This window comes from Argopecten irradians, chromosome 4 (genome assembly GCF_041381155.1).
Source record: "Argopecten irradians isolate NY chromosome 4, Ai_NY, whole genome shotgun sequence".
Classification (NCBI taxonomy): Eukaryota; Metazoa; Mollusca; class Bivalvia; order Pectinida; family Pectinidae; genus Argopecten; species Argopecten irradians.
This window is the reverse complement of record NC_091137.1, coordinates 19,154,879-19,179,853: the sequence shown is the minus strand read 5'-3', so window position 1 is coordinate 19,179,853 and position 24,975 is coordinate 19,154,879. Positions and strand designations below refer to the sequence as shown.

The following is a 24,975-nucleotide window of genomic DNA, read 5'->3' as shown; positions in this document are numbered from 1 at the left end:
TCCGCTTATTTGAATAAGTCATTTTCCAGAAGAAAATATGCAAATAACCGGAGTATTCGAATAGGCGGACATTTTGCACCTTCGTTTGACCTCACACATATGTATGTGAACAGGCAAATAGATATCGTTTTGTTTACTTGATAAATACTTAAATTATTTACACTTAAAACGAACAACAAGTAATTATTTTCGAAGTTGTAAATCTATTTTAATTGTTTAATAACAAAAATATTCCAATATTAGATTCTTGTTTACGTTAGATCGACAATTGAATATTTGAGAAACAGCTGAACGATCGATATCAAATGCAATAAGTAAACAGGATTGAATTTGTGTCTACAATTCTGAACCTAAATAATAAACAAATTTACGTACATTCGCCTGGCAAAATTAACCTGCGATCGTGATTAAACTTTAAAGTGCCGATCAACTAGTAGTGTTTTTTTTTTTACACATGTGTAAATAATCGAAAATGGCGCCAGGTGATGAAGCCATGCGTTCACTGGACCTAAATGTGTTTAGAGAATTCTCCCTATATTGTTGATCTATACTTCGAATAGCTTGATAACATTTCAGAAATTAATGCATATTCAAGTAGCAATGAAACAACATAGCCAGAATCTTTTGTATCCTACATACTGTACGAAACTTGCGGTACTCATTGCACGCCGACTTTGCATGCTTTTAAGTCTCATTCAACGAGACACTTGATTCGCACATGTCTGTCGTAGTCAACAAGACTACTCATGAATGGCGATTGTTGTAAGGAAGCATGGTTTCTCCAACCGATCGCGAACTAAGGTATGTTACGTTAATAAATAAACTTATTTGAAAGTGCAAATGCTTTAATTAGATGTTTGAGTCAGTGATAATACTAAAGTTATGATCAACCGCTGCTGATGTAAATCGTAACAGCGTCCAATACCTTTGCAGATTCATGCATAAAATAACAAGCCATACGATAACGTTAATCTGTCACCATGATGATTTCTAGTAAAAGCGAAATATCTTGAAACATATATCGGCAAATTTCGCTAAAAAATATATTGCAAAAATTGAAAAATATTCTATTTTATTTTTAGAATTTCCCAAATATTTTATTAGGTCATCTGACCCGAAGGGTCAGGATGACCTATAGTCGTCATGTTTCGTCCGTCGTCGTCCGCCGTGCGCGCCGTGCGTTAACTTTTCACATTTTGAACTTCTTCTCAAGTTCTACCAGTGCAATTTGGCTGAAACTTGCATGAAATGATCCTGCCATGGTCCCGACAAAGTGTTGTTACTTTTCGAGGTACAGAATCCCGAAATCAATTATGCAGTGATCGCCGCCACTAGCATTAGCCGTACTACATTCCTTGAAAAACACAGTTTGACAACCTTTCTCTCAAGTTCTACTAGTTAACCATAATTCAACCAGGTGCGACTTAGGCTGGAAAACATGCATCGAAATGTATCCAGACATTGGTCTCCCCAACAACAAGTGTTCGTTCTACTTTTCGGTCCGATACAGCCGAATATCCAAAACGATGGGCCATAGCCACCAACACAGCCCATTTTGAAAACACACACTTTTCTGAAACTCTTTCTCAAGTTATCTACACAGTGCGATTTTTGAGCGGAAACTATGCCTCGAGAAACAAATAGATCCTGACATGGACCCGACAAAAGTACGTTTAGTCTACAGTTTTTCGGTTACGATCCGAAATCCAAACGTTGGCCCACTGCGAGCCACAATACACCGCCAACTCTGTGATACAAACACATTTTTTGGACACAACTTTCTTCTCAAGTTCTACCAGTGCGATTTGGCTGAAACTTGCATGAAATGATCCTGACATGGTCCCGACAAAGTGTTGTTATTTTTCGGGTCGATCCGAAATCCAAGATGGCCGCCACAGCCGCCATCTTGAAAATACATTTTGAACTTCTTCTCAAGTTCTACCGGTGTAATCGGGCTGAAACTTGCATGAAATGATCCTGACATGGTCCCGACAAAGTGTTGTTATTTTGCGGGTCTATCCGAAATCCAAGATGGCCGCCACAGCCGCCATCTTGAAAACACATTTTGAACTTCTTCTCAAGTTCTACCGATGCGATTTGGCTGAAACTTGCATGAAATGATCCTGACATGGTCCCGACAAAGTGTTGTTATTTTTTGGGTCGATCCGAAATTCAAGATGGCTGCCACAGCCGCCATCTTGAAAACACATTTTGAACTTCTTCTCAAGTTCTACCGGTGCGGTTTGGCTGAAACTTGCATGAAATGATCCTGACATGGTCCTGACAAAGTGTTGTTACTTTTCGGGTAGATCCGAAATCCAAGATGGCCGCCACAGCCGCCATTTTGAAAACACATTTCGAACTTCTTCTCAAGTTCTACCAGTGCGATTTGGCTGAAACTTGCATGAAATGATCCTGACATGGTTCCGACAAAGTGTTGTTATTTTTCGGGTCAATCCGAAATCCAAGATGGCCGCCAAAGCCGCCATCTTGAAAGCACATTTTGAACTTCTTCTCAAGTTCTACTGGTGTGATTTGGCTGAATTTTGCATGAAAATGATCCTGACATGGTCTCGACAAAGTGTTGTTATTTTTCGGGTCGATCCGAAATCCAAGATGGCCGCCACAGCCGCCATCTTGAAAATACATTTTGAACTTCTTCTCAAGTTCTACCTGTGCGATTTGGCTGAAACTTGCATGAAATGATCCTGACATGGTTCCGACAAAGTGTTGTTATTTTTTGGGTCGATCCGTAATCCAAGATGGCCGCCAAAGCCGTCATCTTGAAAACACATTTTGAACTTCTTCTCAAGTTCTACCAGTTTGATTTGGCTGAAACTTGCACGAAATGATCCTGACATGGTCCCAACAAAGTGTTGTTATTTTTCGGGTCAATCCGAAAACCAAGATGGCTGCCACAGCCGCCATCTTTAAAACACATTTTGAACTTCTTCTCAAGTTCTACCAGTGCGATTTGGCTGAAACTTGCATGAAATGATCCTGACATCGTCCCGACAAAGTGTTGTTACATCTCTGGTTGATCCCCAAATCGAAGATGGCTACCATGGCACTATATCTAATTAACTTCCTACATGTTAAGGCCCTTTGGCCTCTTGTTTGAAAGAAAATTTGTTGAAAGAAATTGAAAATGATCCTGACATTGTCCTGACAAAGTGACACCATATGAAATTAAATTTACCATTGCCAAGGTAGTCAGATGACCGGTAAGGCCCTTTGGGCCTCTTGTTCAAATAACCGGAGGTCATGTAAAAGTCTATGCAAATACACGGAGTTGAAAAACAAAGAAAAACAAAGATAAAGAAGGAAAAAATCGGGACCGCAGAATTTTATGCAAATAACCGAAATACCTATTCAAATAACCGTTATTCGATTATGTGGAGTCCTCTGTATATACAAAGTTTAAGACACATACTCCCTTAAATAGAATCTATATACAAAGTTTAGGCCCATACTCCCTTAAATAGAATCTACATTAAGTTTAGGACACATGCTCCCTAAATAGAATTTATATACAAAGTTTAGGACACATATTCCCTTAAATAGAATATATATACAAAGTTTAGGACACATACTCCCTTAAATAGAATCTGTATACAAAGTTTAGGACACACTCCCTTAAATAGATTCTATATACAAAGTGTAGGACACATACTCCCTTAAATAGAATCTATATACAAAGTTTAGGACACTTACTCCCTTAAATAGAATATATATTAAGTTTAGGACACATGCTCCCTAAATAGAATCTATATACAAAGTTTAGGACACATACTGCCTTAAATAGAATACAAAGTTTAGGACACATACTGCCTTAAATAGCATCTATATACAAAGTTTAGGACACTTACTCCCTTATATAGAATATATCTTAAGTTTAGGACACATGCTCCCTAAATAGAATCTATATACAAAGTTTAGGACACATACTGCCTTAAATAGAATCTATATACAAAGTTAAGGACACATACTGCCTTAAATAGAATCTATATACAAAGTTAAGGACACATACTGCCTTAAATAGAATCTATATACAAAGTTTAGGACACATACTGCCTTAAATAGAATCTATATACAAAGTTTAGGACACATACTCCCTTAAATAGAATCTATATACAAAGTTTAGGACACATACTCCCTTAAATAGAATCTACATTAAGTTTAGGACACATACTCCCTTAAATAGAATCTATATACAAAGTTTAGGACACATACTCCCTTAAATAGAATCTATATACAAAGTTTAGGACACATACTCCCTTAAATAGAATCTGTATACAAAGTTTAGGACACACTCCCTTAAATAGATTCTATATACAAAGTTTAGGACACATACTCCCTTAAATAGAATCTATATACAAAGTTTAGGACACTTACTCCCTTAAATAGAATATATATTAAGTTTAGGACACATGCTCCCTAAATAGAATCTATATACAAAGTTTAGGACACATACCCCCTTAAATAGAATCTATATACAAAGTTTAGGACACATACCCCCTTAAATAGAATATATATACAAAGTTTAGGACACATACTCCCTTAAATAGAATCTATATACAAAGTTTAGGACACATACTCCCTTAAATAGAATCTATATACAAAGTTTAGGACACTTACTCCCTTAAATAGAATATATATTAAGTTTAGGACACATGCTCCCTAAATAGAATCTATATACAAAGTTTAGGACACATACTGCCTTAAATAGAATCTATATACAAAGTTTAGGACACATACTCCCTTAAATAGAATATATATACAAAGTTTAGGACACATACTCCCTTAAATAGAATCTATATACAAAGTTTAGGACACATACTCCCTTAAATAGAATCTATATACAAAGTTTAGGGCACATACTGCCTTAAATGGAATCTATATACAAAGTTTAGGCCACATATACAGGTACATTATTGAGTTGAAGTCCTAATCAGAAATAGATGGTTATGTGCAGATCACTCAGTAATATCAGCTAGAACAGGTGTTTAGTGATTTATGTAATGCTATTGTTACACAATCAATGAAAATTTTATGTGTGACGTTTCAATGAATAGTACGATGTTACCTGTCACCTTCATCAGACAGCTACATTAACCTTACTTTCCAACTGGTAGAAAATGTTTAAAGTGAATGGGATGAGAAATAGTGTTTTACAGGAGCTAACATCTCTGTATGTACTACCAAAATATATTAACATTGCTATTCAATTAATATCTGTCTCATCAATTTGCCAAAAAAATTTCTTTTTTTCTGATACTTTTTCTGAGAAGGTCTGAAATGATCACCCAAAATTCCTACATTCTTGTTTGTGCCAATTTTGAGTCTAGTTACAAGGTTACTAAGATCAGAAGGCCTAGCATAAAGCGATCTCTAATTTTAAAGTTTGTTATTATTGCTATAAGTTCAATATAATCATTAGATGTTTTTATGATAAGAAAACAGAATGGTGGACTTTAAGGGCAATCACTAGAGTTTGATAGTAGAAAATGATTTGTTGTCCTTACAGCTAAACAATGAAATTATTTACACATCTATATCTAATACAGCAAGGCTTTCTGGTCATAACTCGAGCTTTGTTTGCTCAAATTTTCTTGAAATAAACTCTGAACAATATGGTGACTCTTAATTTTTGGCATACCCCTGATATAGAGGGAAAGCTGCATGTTTTAGCTACCACATATTTTATCATTACATATCAAATAAAGAAATATTGTTTGAAATTTCTTGAAACATTTTAGCAAAGATAAGCAAATGCATCTCTCTGACTTCAAAGAATATATTTCCTTGTTTTAAATCATACTCTAATTATAAATTCTTATTGTTTCAGCAATTCATGGTCTCTAATCCACACAATATGCACTCTAAATGAATTTTGACCTAAATTATTAATTTCTGACATCTAGAATTAAGTGATGCTATATATGTTTGAAAGCAATTTCATTTTTTTTTGTATTTTTTTGTCAATAAAGAAATAATAATGAAAAAAAAATAGTTGCACCAAAGACCAATGGTCAGCTAGGATTATGAACACATTATCTTCCTAATGACTTCTCTATAGAAGGAGTGACTAAACTGTTACTAATGATTGAGCTCCCAGATGATTTATTCTCTAGTGACAGGGTATACCAGATGATCCATTAATTATATGTCTTGTGTCTTTCTCTATAGACAGCTTCTGTAAGTACAGACCCGCAAACACATTTTTGGTTTAATGTTCACAGTCACACATATATATTTTCAGCTCAGTTTTAATGTATGTGCCAGCTTTTTTACAGTCGTCATGATGTAATTTTTAATCATGCCTTTTATTAACACATTGAAACAGGTATTCATTCACCCCCGAAACTTCATAATGGACTGGTCTAGTCTTTGACTTAGAAGAGCCTTATGAGTCTTAAGGGGTGAATGAGCAAACATTCAGTACCTATTAAAAAGGGGAGATAACTCACCAAATCACTATACTACAGTCATTCTTTATTGATATTACGTATTTCATGCCCAACCAATATTCAGTTTTAAAATTTATATATCACTGTGCTTTATTTGTTGTGTTGTATTTTGTGTAAGCAGCTAGGTTGTTTTTAGTTCATAGCTTTTTTTGTGAATTTTTGTACATTTATGAATATATTGTATAATGTTCCTGGTGATTGAATTTCCATTGAGAACCCCTCCCCTTCCCTCCTCCCCCCCCCCAAAAAAAAAAAAAAAAATGAAAAAAAAAATTGTTTTGTTTTTGAATTCAGTGTCTATACAACTTCATTTCTTTTGCAAATCTACTTTCTTTGACCAATTTCCCAAAGAAATTCTTTTTGAAAAAAAATACCATATAGCCAGTTATTTTTGTGAGGAAAATATTTTTTTCGTAATTTTGCTGGACATTGCTATAATTGTGAAAAGATCAGAAAAATATTGCGGAATGGTTGAATCATATATACCCTAAAATCAAATCGCAAAACAATTAAACTACTCATTTTCTTGTTTATCTGAAGTTGTTAAAATTATCCCTGCATTAATAGCTAGTCATATGGTATGAGCTAATGAAAATATAATATATCAAAGGTTGAAACTTAAGTGTCTATTAAAAGTTTTTTCATAAAATAACCAGATTTAAATGTAGCTAAGTTTGTTTATCACAGCACAGTTTAATTTTCAATATAGTTGTTTGAATGATTTGTCTGATGTTTTCTGTCTCACCTGGGCAATTTGACTTTGAATCTACATGACATATACTGTATTGCCTCATTTCCTTTACACTGAAATGGATTATTAATGTTCTTCATTTTTTTTCATAATTCTTTTTCATGAATTTTCAAGAAAAACTTCCTATTTAGCATAATGTCATGAAAGTCTGATTTGAGTATTATTGTAAAGGATACTTTGTACTTATTTTTTATTTATGATATAATGTGATTTCAGTCACAGCTCTGTACAATCAGAACTCCTCAACATGACCTTGTATATACTAGGTGTAAGAATATGTAAGAGCATCACACATCTTCTTCACCAGAAAATCTTTTTTTTCCTTATATATATCTATATTTTTAGGTCACCTGACCATAGGTCATGGTGACCTATTGTGATAGTCTTTTGGCTGTCGTCGTGCGTTAACATTTCCTTGTGAACGCGATAACTTGAGTAAATATAAACTGAGCTTAATGAAACTTTGTATGTGCACTAACATTGGAAATATCATGGACGAGATCGAAAATCAGCTTGATTCGACAGTAATTTACAGAGTTATCGCCCTTTGCACTAATAATTATCATTGAACCTTGTGAACGTTATAACTTGAGTAAGTATTAACCGAGCTTAATGAAACTTTGTATGTAGACTAACATTGGAAATATCTTGGACGAACACTAACATTGGAAATATCTCAGATGAACACTAACATTGGAAAGATCTCGGACAAGTTTGAAATTCAGCTTGATTCGGCAGTAATATATGGAGTTGTTGCCCTTTGCACTAATGATTATTAATGGACCTTGTGAACGCGATAATTTGAGTAAATATGAACAAAGCTTATTATTTTTATAAATCTTCCTATTTAGACTAACATTGGAAAGATCTCGAACGAGTTTGAAAATCAGCGTGATTTGACGTTAATTGACGGAATTAATGCCCTTTGCACTTATTATTATTATTGGACCTTGTGAACGCGATAACTTGAGTAAATATGAACAAAGCTTATCATTTTTATGTCCGTCCGTCCGTCCGTCCGTCTGTCCGTTTTTTTTCTTTTGCACATTAATGATGGAAGGGAGTGGAGTATTTTCCCCATATTTTACATGATGATTCCCCATCCATCCTAGATCTGCTTGGTAATTTTTCAGGCTGAAATTAAATTAAAAAATCGGCCATCTTGGATTTTAACATTTAAAAAAATCACAATGTTGTTGCTCTTAACTGATAAACATTTTTGTTATAACATTATGATGCAAAGTTGTTCAGAATTAAACAAGGAGTTGACTGTCCAAAGGTAAGGTCATGGGCCAAGGTTACTAAGTCAAAGGTCAAGGTCAAATTTATTTGAGTTAATTATATGCTCTTAATGTAATGTTAGCTTGGAATCAGGATTCAAGTTAAATACTTGGAAGACTTTTTCCAAAGAATTATAATAATGTACCATCATCGGTTTCCCAATTAATGAATCTTCCTATTTAGACTTAACATTGGAAAGATCTCGAACAAGTTTGAAAATCAGCGTGATTTGACATAATTGACGGAATTAATGTCCTTTGCACTAATTATCATTATTGGACTTTGTGAACGTGATAACCTGAGTAAATATAAACCGCGCTTAATGGAACTTTGTATGTAGACCTATTAGATCTATGTTCGTGATTCGTGAACAAAAGACATCCATTGTCTAGTAAATAACATAACTAATTTGTATCAAATATCAGGTGACTGTTAAGGCCCATGGGCCTCTTGTTATTCAATCATAGTAATATTACAATCATCGGAAAATCTCAATACACCTTAAGTAATAAACGATAACCACTACAGTATGTGTCAACTTCATAAAATACTTAATTCTTTTTATGTATTACAAGAGATATTGAATGGAAAATAAATGTTAATTCAACTTTTTTTATGTATTACAAGAGATATTGAATGGAAAATAAATGTTAATTCAACTTTTTTTATGTATTACAAGAGATATTGAATGGAAAATAAATGTTAATTCAACTTTTTTTATGAATGTTATATGATTATTTCTAATTTCATTACATATATAGTCAAATGAGGTTATAACAAACCTCTGGGGACCAGCAAAATTACTTAGTTATTAACATACATGTGGTTTGTTATATGCATAAATACATAATAGGAATCTGGCAAATGAAAGTTACTACTATAACCATGGATTTGTTTTAAGCATGTTCATTATAAACATGATTTAGTGTACCTTTCAATTTAGATTTTCATATTCCTTGTAATATTGAATTGTGTTTGCAGGATAGATTTATTGAACATTAATGAATCTGATGAGATATTTGTTATATTATACACACATCTTTTTTTAAAAAGAATCTGAAATGTATTTCATTTTGTATTACAGTCATCAATCGATGTGTACCAAAAGTCTTAGTTAAATTCTTGGACGAGGGAGGAAGTCTTCTTAACAATGTACAGACAGATGTAGGCAGTAAAAACTTGACAGACTCCAATGATGATACCATCACGCTAGAGTCTTTGGCCGAGAACCTTGAGTAAGCTTATTCTATGGTGATATTAGTTAGTGTCTATCACTGTGAGCAGTAAATGACTGTTATTCCTTTTGTGAGAAAACCTTTTTTTTTTTCATTTTTTCATGCAAAGTTAATAAATGGCATATTTTTTTAACAGCAGAAAACTCCTTTATTAAAAGTAATGTGATTTAGACCTGCTCAAGTTGACCAAGGGCAGTAACTCTAGCTTATCATTTAGCAGTGTCAGTTTTGCATCTCATTTAAATTATTTAAATCATAATACCGTATTTGACCAAATTAGTGCCCAGGGTGCTTAAAGCCACACTTTACGTAACTATCAACAAAAATTCAAGTTAAATTCGACTCCGATATTGTTAGTATTTGCAAATGTAGTTGAAATTAAAATATATTAAAGAATGTTTGTAATAAATTTTTAATAACTTTGGTACAGCAGTTGTTGAAAGTCGATACATGTAAACATGCCTTCATTTTAAACTGGTCGCCATAGAAGTTACGATTATTGCGGAACGGAAGTCGGAAAGTTCATGACCCGTTTTCGGATGAGTTCGGACAGACGTTAGTCACATGACGTTCTCGGCAACGACGTTACAATGTTGGCTAACTTCGTCTTGTTTGACTTAGTGGGACCCACCTAGCAATGTTTAACATTTATTTGATTTTTTTCAAAATATTCCGAATCATTATTGCTCATCTTGACTTCGATTTAGTTCTGTCTCTGCATGATTTTCAACAGGATTTTTTTTCAACATTCTCCTAAATCAGGAAAAAATTAAGAAAGATACGGATATTGGGCCTTTAAAGGGACAATTCACTCAGGCTAATTCTTTTACATAACCAAGAAGCAAAATATGGCATAAATGTATTGTTTTACATTTCTTATGAAACATATAGCATAAGATATTGACAAATTCCACGTCATTGTTTATTATATTAATTGATACCGTTATAATTACAAATCGTTGATCAATATGATTAAGCAGGTACAATATGTACGCTGTACCCATACCCGAGCCAAAATCATGCATGAACTACATAACCACTTAGGAGGTGATCAAATTATTTTTATAGGCAAGACAATTCACCTAATAAGGTAAACACACTACTGTCAGCAATTTGAGCAGTTCTAGACAAAAGTTGCATTTCTCTACGAGCAAGGGACAGGGTTCGGCACACAAGATGTTCGACCACAATGTGTAATGGCGGACAGCGAGCGAGTTTTAACATTTCACACACATTTCACCACCGTAGGCTTTTCTGGCATATCACAGTAAAACTGACAGATCTAATTTCCATAAGAACTGGGTTTTTTCCAATATATGTACAAATTTAATGTTCTCTTAGACTGAATTGTCCCTTTAAAAAAATAGAAAAAATAAGTGTGCGTTTCATAGAACCAAATTTGGACTAGACTTTCATGAAATAGTTGCACAAAATAAGGCATAAATCAATTTGCAAAAGAAATCAAATAAAGAAGCTATGAAATTGAGGCCTCAAAAATGGGAAGGGCTCTTATAGGTATAGGAATGCTTATTGGGTCAAATGTGGTAATATGTTTTGTATAATAGCATGTGTTACCATATTCCGTCTTTGCATATTACAGAGTTAGCTCCCTTGTGGATAAGTATCGATTGTTACGTCATTATTTTTGAGCGCAATTCACGTCGTTTCGTCCGAAAAGTGTGACGTTACGCTTGCAAACTCATGACGTCACAATCAATATACCTACCCGCAAGAGCAGATAACTCTGTAATATGCAAATACGGAATATATATAGTGAAATATACTTACAATCCATATAAATCCAAATGTTCATGATAGTAAATATATATTGTTTGGTAGCATTGAGGATCAGAAGGTCTATAAAGTCAGCCCACCACCAAATTCTGTCATTTTCTTCATATAATGATGTTTAGATTTACATCAATGTCATCTTAATTTGGTTTATCTTAAGTCTGGATGTTAAAGCTTACACCTCTAATCATAACTTGATTTGTTTTTATCCAGCATATTTGGAATTTTCCTAAAGGCCAAGGAGTACGGGGAGAAGATAGTCGCAGACATTGTCGCAACATGGTGGATGATGCTAGTGTAAGCTGGCTTAACAGAATTTAATTGACATAACAACTATTTTATGATTAAACTGACATTTAAACATGACATAATTACTTAAATGTCAGTAAATCATATGATCTTTAAATCAACATCTTTACGTTCAACACATTAAAATTTATTTTAATGAAATATAGTAATCATATATTTTGTTTTATACTGAGGATAATTTTGTTAATGCAACTCTACTTTTATAATACCTGTATTATATATATGCTGAAATATCCAAGTGCTCAAGGGAGATTAGTTTCTTTTAAATTGTGAGAGTGAATGATGGGTCTTTGATGTACTTTGATGTACCTAAGAACAAATGTTCAAAGGATTATAGAAATCAGTGAATCACAAAATTGATTTGATCTCTGTGAATATGTCTTGTATAGAAAACTATAAAATATTGACCCACAAAATCTAAATGCTTTTACAATATTGACACACATCCTCCAAATCAATGTTTCAAATCTTTTTTATATTACATATATTTATGTATTAATTAGGTAGTTTTTGAAATGTCTTAAATCCCTTTGTCTTTATAAAACATTCAGGTGATGTTGTGTTTTAGTATTTTGATCCTGAGTATGATTGTCTCCCTTATTTGGATTACCATCATGAGGTTCATAGCGGGTATCATGGTCTGGATTACCATATTCGCTTTCCTTGGATTGTTTGGTTTTTGTGAGTATATTTTGGACATCATCTGAACTTTGTTCCTTATATTACAGAGTTAGCTTCCTCGCAGGTTGGTATCGATTGTTCAATCATTATTTTGTGAGTGCAATTCATGTCGTTTTCTCCGAAACGAATGACGTTATGCTCACAAACACATGAAGTCATGATCAATACCTACCCGCAAGGACAGATAACTGTAATATGCAAATTCTGAATATAAACTAATGTGAATAAAGAGTTCTGTAGTATAGTTCTTAATTGTAAAAAAGAAATTATAACAAATGATGACACAAAGAAGAGTTGTTTTTTAGCCCACCATCATCAGATGGTGGGCTATTCAAATCGATTTTTGTCCGTGGTCCGTCATCCGTCCTTCCGTCCGTCCGTCCGTTAACAATTCTTGTTATCGCTATTTCTCAGAAAGTACAGAAGGGATCGGTCTCACATTTCATATGTAGGTTCCCCTAGGGCCCTAGTTGTGCATATTGCATTTTGGGACCAATCAGTCAACAAGATGACCGCCAGGCAGCCATATTGGATTTTGATAGTTAAAGTTTGTTATCGCTATTTCTCAGAAAGTACTGAAGGGATCTGTCTCAAATTTCATATGTAGGTTCCCCTAGGGCCCTAGTTGTGCATATTGCATTTTGGGACCAATCAGTCAACAAGATGGCCGCCAGGCAGCCATCTTGGATTTTGATAGTTAAAGTTTGTTATCGCTATTTCTCACAAAGTACTGAAGGGATCTGTCTCAAATTTCATATGTAGGTTCCCCTAGGGCCCTAGTTGTGCATATTGCGTTTTGGGACTGATCGGTCAACAAGATGGCCGCCAGGCAGCCATCTTGGATTTTGATAGTTAAAGATTGTTATCGCTATTTCTCACAAAGTACTGAAAGGGATCCTTCTCAAATTTCATATGTAGGTTCCCCTAGGGCCTTAGTTGTGCATATTGCATTTTGGGACCAATCAGTCAACAAGATGGCCACCAGGCAGCCATCTTGGATTTTGATAGTTAAAGTTTGTTATCCCTATTTTTCACAAAGTACTGAAGGGATCTTTCTCAAATTTCATATGTAGGTTCCCCTAGGGCTCTAGTTGTGCATATTGCATTTTGGGACCAATCAGTCAACAAGATGGCCGCCAGGCAGCCATCTTGGATTTTGATAGTTAAAGATTGTTATTGCTATATCTCACAAAGTACTGAAGGGATCTTTCTCAAATTTAAAATGTAGGTTCCCTAGGGCCCTAGTTGTGCATATTGCGTTTTGCGACCGATCGGTCAAGAAGATGGCCGCCAGGCAGCCATCTTGGATTTTGATAGTTAAAGTTTGTTATCGCTATATCTCACAAACTACTAAAGGGATCTTTCTCAAATTTCATATGTAGGTTCCCCTAGGGCTCTTATTGTGCATATTGCGTTTTGGGACTGATCGGTCAACAAGATGGCCGCCAGGCAGCCATCTTGGATTTTGATAGTTAAAGTTTGTTATCCCTATTTTTCACAAAGTACTGAAGGGATCTTTCTCAAATTTCATATGTAGGTTCCCCTAGGGCTCTAGTTGTGCATATTGCATTTTGGGACCGATCAATCAAGAAGATGGCCGCCAGGCAGCCATCTTGGATTTTGATAGTTAAAGTTTGTTATCCCTATTTCTCAGAAAGTACTGAAGGGATCCTTCTCAAATTTCATATGTAGGTTCCCCTAGGGCTCTAGTTGTACATATTGCATTTTGGGACCAATCAGTCAACAAAATGGCCGCCAGGCAGCCATCTTGGATTTTGATAGTTAAAGATTGTTATTGCTATATCTCACAAAGTACTGAAGGGATCTTTCTCAAATTTCAAATGTAGGTTCCCCTAGGGCCCTAGTTGTGCATATTGCGTTTTGCGACCGATCGGTCAACAAGATGGCCGCCAGGCAGTCATCTTGGATTTTGATAGTTAAAGTTTGTTATCGCTATTTCTCAGAAAGTACTGAAGGGATCTTTCTCAAATTTCATATGTAGGTTCCCCTAGGGCCCTAGTTGTGCATATTGCGTTTTGCGACCGATTGGTCAACAAGATGGCCGCCAGGCAGCCATCTTGGATTTTGATAGTTAAAGATTGTTATCGCTATATCTCACAAACTACTAAAGGGATCTTTCTCAAATTTCATATGTAGGTTCCCCTAGGGCTCTTATTGTGCATATTGCGTTTTGGGACTGATCGGTCAACAAGATGGCCGCCAGGCAGCCATCTTGGATTTTGATAGTTAAAGTTTGTTATCCCTATTTTTCACAAAGTACTGAAGGGATCTTTCTCAAATTTCATATGTAGGTTCCCCTAGGGCTCTAGTTGTGCATATTGCATTTTGGGACCGATCGGTCAACAAGATGGCCGCCAGGCAGCCATCTTGGATTTTGATAGTTAAAGTTTGTTATTGCTATTTCTCACAAAGTACTGAAGGGATCTTTCTCAAATTTCATATGTAGGTTCCCCTAGGGCCCTAGTTGTGCATATTGCGTTTTGCGACCGATTGGTCAACAAGATGGCCGCAAGGCAGCCATCTTGGATTTTGATAGTTGAGGCTAGTTTGTTAGTGCTGTTTCTCAGAAAGTACTGAAGCGATCTGTCTCAAGTTTTATATGTAGTATGTTTGCAAAAGTTTTAAAAGCAGAGAAAAGATCCCTCTTTCCATTGTCAGACATAGATTATTCATTGATGGGCACTAAGATCCCTCTGGGATCTCTTGTTTTTTAAATTATTATAATTATTTTGAGTTGTTTTATTACAGCAACATTTTGGTGTTTTAAATCGTACCTAAAATTGGATGGCGATGAGGAGTTCAGTATCCACGTTGTATCAATTGTCCTCCATTGGTCCAAACCTGATATGTTCCTGGCATTTGGTAAAATTGTTTGAAAGTTACATGTTGCATGTCTTGTCAAGTACCTCTATTGGCCATAAAGACAATTATTCTAAAACATACTCGCAATTCTGAGAAAATTTTTGGGAAAATAAAGTAAAATTTCGAGACTTTCAATTTGCTTGAAATGAACTTTTTTTACTGCACATTGTTAGTTTCGGTCACTGTTTTGCTTGTCAACATTTTCTATGGTCAATGTACAATGATTTTCCGAAGTCTCTTCAATAATTCAATGATGATGACTCTTCTCTTGTTAGTATACAGGCCTTCTTGGCCTCTTTTACATTGACTTTACTATGATTAGTTTACCTTTGTAGGTATCATCTCCGCTGTGATCTTGCTGATCATTTTGATTGTTCTCCTGTTTCTGTGCCAGAGGATCAGGATCGCCGTGGCACTAATAAAGGAAGGCAGCAGGTAAACAATTTGCAATCAAAAACTCTATTGTCTTTTGTCATGCATTGTTTATATGTATTTAACTAAAAAGATTCTCATAATCCTTTACATTACCAAGAAGCCAACAATAATGTGTTTTTATTTTCTGGTGAATTTGGACAATCTAGGCTGTTCAAATGGATGACCTTGGCTTTTATTCAAAGCCAGAAAGGCTGAACTCTTTATTTTTCTCTGTTTGATATCTCAAAAACTGGAAGTAATTACATTGGACGAGTAGCCAGAAACAAGCTCTGATGAAAGGCAACATATAACAAGCAAATGTATAGCTCAATTTAATGGCCTTGATTACTTTTGAAGGTCAATTAAAAAGGGTCTCCATTAAATTACAAATCACATTCATCATGGTTAAGTTATTTGAATGATCTTATTTGTTCTGACATGATATAAAATGCTTTATTTTTATTGTTAATGAAATGAATACTATAGAATCGCCTACATATTCTTATTGTTACCTAATTGTTATATTTTCATGATAGAACTATAACATAGAAAGCTCCCTGTAAGCTTGGATATTAAGGTTGTATGACAGAATTTATAAATTCTGTACTGAATGAAACATAATGTAGTTTTCTGATGTTTCAGGGCCATTGGGAAGATGATGTTTACATTGATATTCCCGATATTTCCCTTTGCTCTCCAGCTTGGTGTGGTGGCTTATTGGCTGTCTGTGGCCACGTATCCTTTAATATCACAGAGACCATCTCACACTGTTTTCATTGTTCAATAATCAAATTAGATATGTATTGTAAACAACTAAGATTCAGATTCACTGCATTAAGCCAACAACCATTATTGACTCCAATTAGAAGTTTTAATGGTATGTAAATTATATTGATTTAAACAGTCAGCTTTTTTATTTGGCAATTTGATTTATAAAATTGGACCCTTTTTTCAAAAATATTTGTAATATTAATAATAATAAAAGAAATAAAAATGACCTTGACCTAGTTTAAAGATTCCTGGCATCTACTGGACGGAATCAGGATTTCTCTGTGAATGAGAACAACACAGATTATTATAATGAGACATCCAAGACGTGGAACTATCTCCAGATTGTGGCTGACACATCATCTCTGTTCGGAGAAACATGTGCTGAAAATGTTCGTTATCATTTTCTGGAGGGTTTGTTTAAAAAAATCTTATCGCTACCCGGTAACTGAAACATTATGTTAGGCCTTGGATGAAAACATGAGACAAAATAATGTTTTGAATGTCCGGACAACTCCTCCTAAAATACTGGACTGATTTCAATGAAACTTGGTAGTATTGTTGGGGACCATGTGTAAATGTGTATGCATTTTTTGTTCTGACACAATTTTGGTTGCCATGGTAACCAGGTCACTATACACAGGTTAATGTAGAAACATTTTATCCAAACAACTTCTCCTAAACTACTGGACCAATTTCAATGAAACTTGGCAGTATTGTTGGGGACCATGTGTAGATTTACATTCAGGTTTTCGTCTGTAGAAATTTTGGTTGGCAAAGTAATCAGGTCACTATATACAGATTTCAAAATTTGTCCCAACAGCTCCTTCTAAACTACTGAATGAATTTCAATTAAACTTAGCAGTAATGTTTTGGACTGTGTGTAGACATGCATGCAGGTTTTATTTGTTGACATTTTGGTTGCCATGGTAACCAGGTCACTATACACAAGTTAATGTAGAAACATTTTGTCCGAACAACTGCTCCTTAACAACTGGATCGATTTCAAAGAAACTTGGCAGTATTGTTACAATTATTAGCTTACAGTTCTAGTTTAATAATATTTTGCCTGTATTCTGAATTGATTTGAATAATTAATAGCAAATTTTGTGATGTGAACTTCATTTAGTAGTTCTGATGTTGAGATTTGTGTATGTAGCATACACAAACAGACTCTTCATACTTTTGAAATAGCCCTGTGTTTCCTCCTTGATGCCAAACTTAGATATTCTGACAGAAACCAGTGTTTACTTGTCTGGCCTATGGCCACCTGATACATATCTGTTGCAGAGTTTAGTGTCTCCATTAAAGGAAATTCTCTCTTACATTGCTTATCACAGTTATTTATTTCTGTTTTGTATTACAGACAAACTCGACCACAAGTGATTTCTGTACTTTTTTGAAAAATGCAGAAGAAAAGTAAGTGGAACTGTTATCAAATAAAAAATATAGCATATATTTGATCATGTAAAATTAAGATCAAAGTTAAAGGGAAATATCTGGAGTTAAGTAATGCTTGTTTGGATACTGCTTAAATGTTATTATTATAAAGACAAATTATGGCAATGCAATAAACATTCATTCAAATGTGTTACCTGTTGACCTAGAAAAGAAAACCCAATTTTGAAGTTTAGATGCATAACACATGTAAATGTGACAAAGATTCTACAGACTTTATTGTTCTGTTTCAGTTTTGTGATATATGGACAAGTGTACAGTCTGTTTATGTTTTTCTGGCTGATGAACTTTGTTGTGGCGGTCGGTCAGATGACTCTAGCTGGGTCATTCGCCTCTTACTATTGGGCATTTGAGAAACCCAGAGATATTCCGACTTTCCCACTTGCGTCAGCCCTGTGGCGTTGTTTCAGGTAAACTCAAAGTAAAAATGCCATTGCTTTACATTATTACTTTCTTAACACTTTATGTCCGTGTATGGTACCATGGTAACCCTTCTAGTTATGAGATCTCCAGTATTTTATGTTAACAGGTACCATCTTGGATCACTGGCCTTTGGCTCCCTTATACTGGCTATTGTGGCAATGATCCGAGTCATGTTGGAGTATATTGATGCCAAGCTTAAAGGCACTGAGAATCCAGTTGGTAAATTTTTGATCAAGTAAGTACCTGAATTTTTGAATGTCGGGGTAGCTGAGCTTGTAAAAAAGTTCTGTGTTGCATGTTACCCCTTAACCAACCAGGTATTTAGATAATTAATCAACATCTTAGGATTACATGTGTACTAAATTTATATTTGGAGTTACCATAAATATTATAAGGCTTTTCATATGTGGATATAAAGGGTACAGATATTCTACCTGAGGGTCACAAAATGTTTAAAACCCCAGGCTTGCAAAGGGTGTTACAACATTGTGGGATCCTCTATTTTTCCTGTTAATGGATATTTCCACATCATCCTCTGTCAATTAAACTTATAATGACTATTTTGCAGGTGATATAAAGATGATTTGAAATGTAAGAGGAAACTTGTTATTTTACAGGTGTTTGAAATGCTGTTTCTGGTGTCTGGAGAAATGTCTGAAGTTTTTAACCAAAAATGCCTACATTATGGTAAGTGAGAACATTATATCTGTATTGCCTATATTCCATATCTCAACTTCAAAGTTTATTTTCAATATTAAGTGGCACATTTCTGTTTAATTAAATGAGAGGTTATTATGTAATCATTTTCCTCTTTATTTTTTTAATAGCATGTATTTTTATGACATTTAGGTTGCCATTCATGGAAAGAATTTCTGTTCCTCCGCCAAAGATGCCTTTATGCTGATTATGCGAAACATAGTCAGGTAAAATTGTACAAATTACGTATTTTGATATAAATGAAAAGAATTTTAATCCTGGTTTTAACAAATCTGAATCAATTATAAACTGAAATTTGCTCTATGCCAAAATGTCATAAATGAAATCGATCTGTTTGAAAATGACAGGGTTGCTGTTGTGGACAAAGTCACAGATTTCATAATGCTGCTGGGAAAACTGGTGATAGTGGGAGCAACTGGTATGTTACTCTACTGACCATACCTGTAATTGTGGTAACCATAGCAACAATTTTGGTAGTTTTAGCAACAATTGTGGTAGTCTTAGTAAAAATTGTGGTATTGTTAGCAGGTTACTAAATATTTATGCTTTCTTGTACATTAGGAAGCAAATTTGATATTATTTGCCTTATGTTTTTTCCAGCTGCTGGAGCCTATTTCTTCTTTAGTGGAAGTATAGATTTCCTGAAGGACTATACACCAACTCTCAACTTCTACGTCGTTCCTATTGTGGTGAGTGATAAGTTACATTTAGTTTATACATAATTACATTGCCCATCTAATAAAGCTAATCTTGGGTGATTATCATGAACGTTGCTAAAAGCTTAAATGCCATCATTAGAGTGAAGAGTTACCAGATTATTTTCTGGATATGGTGTATAAACTGATGCTATCTTCATTTTTGGTGTATGGGCATTCTTAGACACAGTATAAATTGTGTTATCATTGGAGAGGGACAATCTTGTTCAGTGCCATTATATAACATTATTATTTTCAAATATGCTGCTTTAATGAATTCTATGTTATCCTTTGAACATGGACAAAACAATTCCCACACATATAGTGAAATATAGTGCACAAACCTGGATAACAGTGACACATTTTAATGACTTTTGGAAAAAATCTAATGTCTCAAAAAAGTTGTCAGAAGAATTTTGATTTATGAATTTATAACTTTTATGTATTACAGATAGTAACCATAGTATCGTATGTGTTTTTGATGTATTAAAGATAGTAACCATAGTATCGTATGTGTTTTTGATGTATTACAGATAGTAACCATAGTATCGTATGTGTTTTTGATGTATTAAAGATAGTAACCATAGTATCGTATGTGTTTTTGATGTATTACAGATAGTAACCATAGTATCGTATGTGTTTTTGATGTATTACAGATAGTAACCATAGTATCGTATGTGTTTTTGATGTATTACAGATAGTAACCATAGTATCGTATGTGTTTTTGATGTATTATAGATAGTAACCATAGTATCGTATGTGTTTTTGATGTATTACAGATAGTAACCATAGTATCGTATGTGTTTTTGATGTATTACAGATAGTAACCATAGTATCGTATGTGTTTTTGATGTATTACAGATAGTAAATAGTATCGTATGTGTTTTTTATTACAGTAGTAACCATAGTATCGTGTTTTTATGATGTATTACAGATAGTAACCATAGTATCGTATGTGTTTTTGATGTATTACAGATAGTAAAATAGTATCATATGTGTTTTTGATGTATTACAGATAGTAACCATAGTATCGTATGTGTTTTTTATGTATTACAGATAGTTACCATAGTATCGTATGTGTTTTTTGATGTATTACAGATAGTAACCATAGTATCGTATGTGTTTTTGATGTATTACAGATAGTAACCATAGTATCGTATGTGTTTTTGATGTATTACAGATAGTAACCATAGTATCGTATGTGTTTTTGATGTATTACAGATAGTAACCATAGTATCGTATGTGTTTTTGATGTATTACAGATAGTAACCATAGTATCGTATGTGTTTTTGATGTATTACAGATAGTAACCATAGTATCGTATGTGTTTTTGATGTATTACAGATAGTAACCATAGTATCGTATGTGTTTTTTATGTATTACAGATAGTAACCATAGTATCGTATGTGTTTTTTATGTATTACAGATAGTAACCATAGTATCGTATGTGTTTTTTATGTATTACAGATAGTTACCATAGTATCGTATGTGTTTTTGATGTATTACAGATAGTAACCATAGTATCGTGTGTGTTTTTGATGTATTACAGATAGTAACCATAGTATCGTGTGTGTTTTTTATGTATTACAGATAGTAACCATAGTATCGTATGTGTTTTTGATGTATTACAGATAGTAACCATAGTATCGTATGTGTTTTTTATGTATTACAGATAGTTACCATAGTATCGTATGTGTTTTTTATGTATTACAGATAGTTACCATAGTATCGTATGGTTTTTTATGTATTACAGATAGTACCATAGTATCGTGCGTTTTTTTATGTATTACAGATAGTTACCATAGTATCGTGTGTTTTTTATGTATTACAGATAGTTACCATGGTATCGTATTTGTTTTTTATGTATTACAGATAGTTACCATAGTATCGTATGTGTTTTTTATGTATTACAGATAGTTACCATAGTATCGTATGTGTTTTTTATGTATTACAGATAGTTACCATAGTATCATATGTGGTTGCCAGTTGTTTCTTCAGCGTCTACTCCATGGCTGTGGACACACTGTTCCTCTGCTTCCGTAAGTATCAGCCATATACACTAATTATCACATGATTTATTGTTTGGTCACTAATTGATAAAACTACCTTCTATAATTTATTCAATATAAACCAAATAAAAATATAACTGCAACATTTTTTTTGCAATGTCATCATTTGATGGTTATATACGTTGAAAACTAGTTTAGTTGAAGTCAGTGCGACCATGGTAAAGCAATGAGTTATCCAACTATTTCAGTGCTCTTGATGACATAATAAAATGTAGTTTTTATACTTGGATCTTGAAGTGATTAGGTTCACTTCGATACATACAGGTCCGAGAGGAGCTTGAAATAATATTGGCTTCATCTGTATCACATGAAGCAATACAAACTTCAATATAGAAACTGTTCAAAAGAAATCTACCATTTACCAAAATGAATTTCTTTACCAAAATGGATTTCTTTTGTAGTGGAAGATTTGGAAAGAAATGACGGTTCTGTTGAAAAACCTTTCTATATGAGCAAAGATCTGATGAAAATCCTTGGCAAGAAAAATCTAGCCATGAAGAAAGGATCTAGTGGAGAAAACTTTTAATCACTTCATCGCTTTGGCGACCGTATAAGAACAATCCAGTACTTAAACAGGTATCAAATGTTACTTGTATTTCCTTAGGATTTAATTCCTAAGATATCTTCAAGTGTAAACCACATACAAACTGCTCATAATGAAATAGAAAATAGAAAAATGGACAATGAATGACATCACTGGAATGAAAATGCTATTCTAACATGGACTCCACATTGATGGAACTTTGATGATCGTAGGCATGTTTAAAAGTCAATTTGACAAAATTATTAAACGATTGAATTTAGATACTGGGAATTATTGCTATAGTTGGAAATCCCATATTGACATGAAAACTTGATGATGAAGGATGGACTATGAAAATTACAAATAATATTCAAAGATTGACACAGAAAAGAAAAATATGAAAGCCAGCCAATGATAGTGCTCCAAGGCTGTCAAAATAAATCACACCAAAAGTGATCGAACTGTTGACATATTGTATGATTGTTAATACATGTATAGAGTTCCTGTCATGGAAGCATAAATGTATTTTAGTGTAAAGATGCTGGTCATCTTCAGTCGTCATGGTGATTTATTCCTTATAATTATATACCACTGAGTGTCCAATCCAATAGGTACAATAAAGTTAATGATGAACATTGGGATATCAAGTAAAACAGCATGGGCGATAATCATTTGTTTATTTATGTCTCTAAGTGTAGTTTATTGTCTCTGCTAGTCTATGGAAAAACAAAGTGTGTTTAATTGATTAAATAATGAGTTTGAATAGTGACCTTACATTAAATGTGTTAACTAATGTTACAACCTTTTATCAAGTCCCATTTGTAGTTATCAGTAGTTATCTTGTTAAATTGTTTCTTGCCATATCTTTTAAAAAGATTCATATACAAAGGACATGAATGCTTTGCAATATGGACGTTTTATCATATTCTTCCCGTTTGTCTTGATTGTATTAGTTTTGCAAACACATTTGGACACTGTATATAACAATAAGACATAATATATTGAACTGAAGATTCGTATTCTGATAATAATTATTATGTATTTAGTATAGACAAAGTGATTATGATTTTATCTTCTTTACTGTAATTGTTTGGTTTTGTGTGCTCATAATTATAACTTAAACAAATTTGTTCAATGCAAAAATTAACAATCTGCATTAATTGGAGTAAAATTTCATTAGAACATGGAAAAAGATCTCCACAAATATTATATAGAGAGAGGGAGAGAGAGACTTGTGAAAAATCATGAACAAATCAGGAGAAATGTGTCTTAGATATTGCACCAAGCTTAATGTTTGTCTTATTTGTCTCATAGTTCTTTCTTTTGTCTCAAGTATATACTATGTATTGAGTTCAGTAACACTATTTCACTTGTGATTAAAATAAAATAGTTTTTAAAGCTTCATTTGTGAGAATACATTGTCCCAAAAAAGAACGTAATCGCTTCATTTGTAAGAATAGATAATCGTTATAAGGAACGTGATCGCTTCATCTGCGAGAATGCATTGTCGCAAAAAAGAACGTGATCGTTTCATCTGTGAGCATACAGATTGTCACAAAAATGAACGTGATCGCTTCATCTGTAAGAATAGATTACCGCAAAAAATGAACGTGATCGCTTCATCTGTGAGAATAAATTATCGCTAAAAAGAACGAAATTAACATATATAGGTTAATGCGCTAGTACTGCAGTTACTTCATCTGTAAAATATCAAGTTTCAAAACTGCGTGTGACTACGTTACAAAGCTGTGATAATGATTATGAAATGTTTTCACTGGTATATTTTATATATAATCAAGAAGTATTGTTATGTAAAATGTCTTGTATATTGAATACTGCTGACAACGCATCTTGCCTTCATAAAACAAAACGGAGTGAATAGAACAAAAACTATGATAACATTGTCATAATAACAAAATTAGCGATGTTATATCGAAATAACTGAATTTTCTCTCGTAATTTTTGTTTCAAAATATAGTACTAGCTTCTATGATTTGATTACAAATTGTTAACAGATCTAACTTAACGTTTTTTTGTGTTGTGAAAGGCTGTTCATTCCGTAAATTGCCATTCAAATAGAATGGTTTCACTTTATAAAAGTTGATACAGAAATCCGACTCGATATCCATATTCACTGTTTGAATACTTAATATGTAAATGAAACATCGCTATTTTGAAGCCTGATATTTGACTTCAAGATACAGAGGTTTGGCTGTAATTGGCTTGTTATAATGTATATAATATTATATATATTAAGATAATTATACAACATATCACGTTAAAAATTTGTTGATTCTATTTGTATGTATGTTGACTATTGTTGAAATTTTCTCGGTGCTATTAAACTAATGATGTCCATTGTGGTTTTTGTTTGATTTATCTGTACACGTCTCCAGTTTCGGTGACTGTTCTTGTAATGTTTTACATAGAATGGTATCTATTAAAAGTATTTTGGTGCAATATTTATGAGAATATCAACAAAAATTAAATCAGTTCTGGCTTGGTAT

At 33.6% G+C, this 24,975-nt stretch overlaps 1 protein-coding gene across 5 annotated transcripts in view; it reads left to right on the top strand.

Moving 5' to 3' along the window:
- LOC138320851 (choline transporter-like protein 2) overlaps positions 1–24,826 on the top strand; it is a 51,837-nt gene extending 27,011 nt beyond the window's left edge. For all 5 annotated transcript variants that reach the window (XM_069264117.1, XM_069264118.1, XM_069264119.1 and 2 more), the window contains exons 8-23: positions 9,587–9,737; positions 11,742–11,825; positions 12,406–12,518; positions 15,288–15,401; positions 15,737–15,836; positions 16,458–16,550; positions 16,831–16,975; positions 17,950–18,002; positions 18,275–18,451; positions 18,571–18,699; positions 19,082–19,151; positions 19,314–19,387; positions 19,529–19,599; positions 19,782–19,870; positions 21,831–21,915; positions 22,347–24,826. In XM_069264117.1, the coding sequence (XP_069120218.1) occupies positions 9,587–9,737; positions 11,742–11,825; positions 12,406–12,518; positions 15,288–15,401; positions 15,737–15,836; positions 16,458–16,550; positions 16,831–16,975; positions 17,950–18,002; positions 18,275–18,451; positions 18,571–18,699; positions 19,082–19,151; positions 19,314–19,387; positions 19,529–19,599; positions 19,782–19,870; positions 21,831–21,915; positions 22,347–22,471 (1,673 nt within the window). In that variant the 3' untranslated portion in view covers positions 22,472–24,826. The remainder of the gene's footprint in view (positions 1–9,586; positions 9,738–11,741; positions 11,826–12,405; positions 12,519–15,287; positions 15,402–15,736; positions 15,837–16,457; positions 16,551–16,830; positions 16,976–17,949; positions 18,003–18,274; positions 18,452–18,570; positions 18,700–19,081; positions 19,152–19,313; positions 19,388–19,528; positions 19,600–19,781; positions 19,871–21,830; positions 21,916–22,346) is intronic.
- Positions 24,827–24,975: the final 149 nt, after the last annotated feature.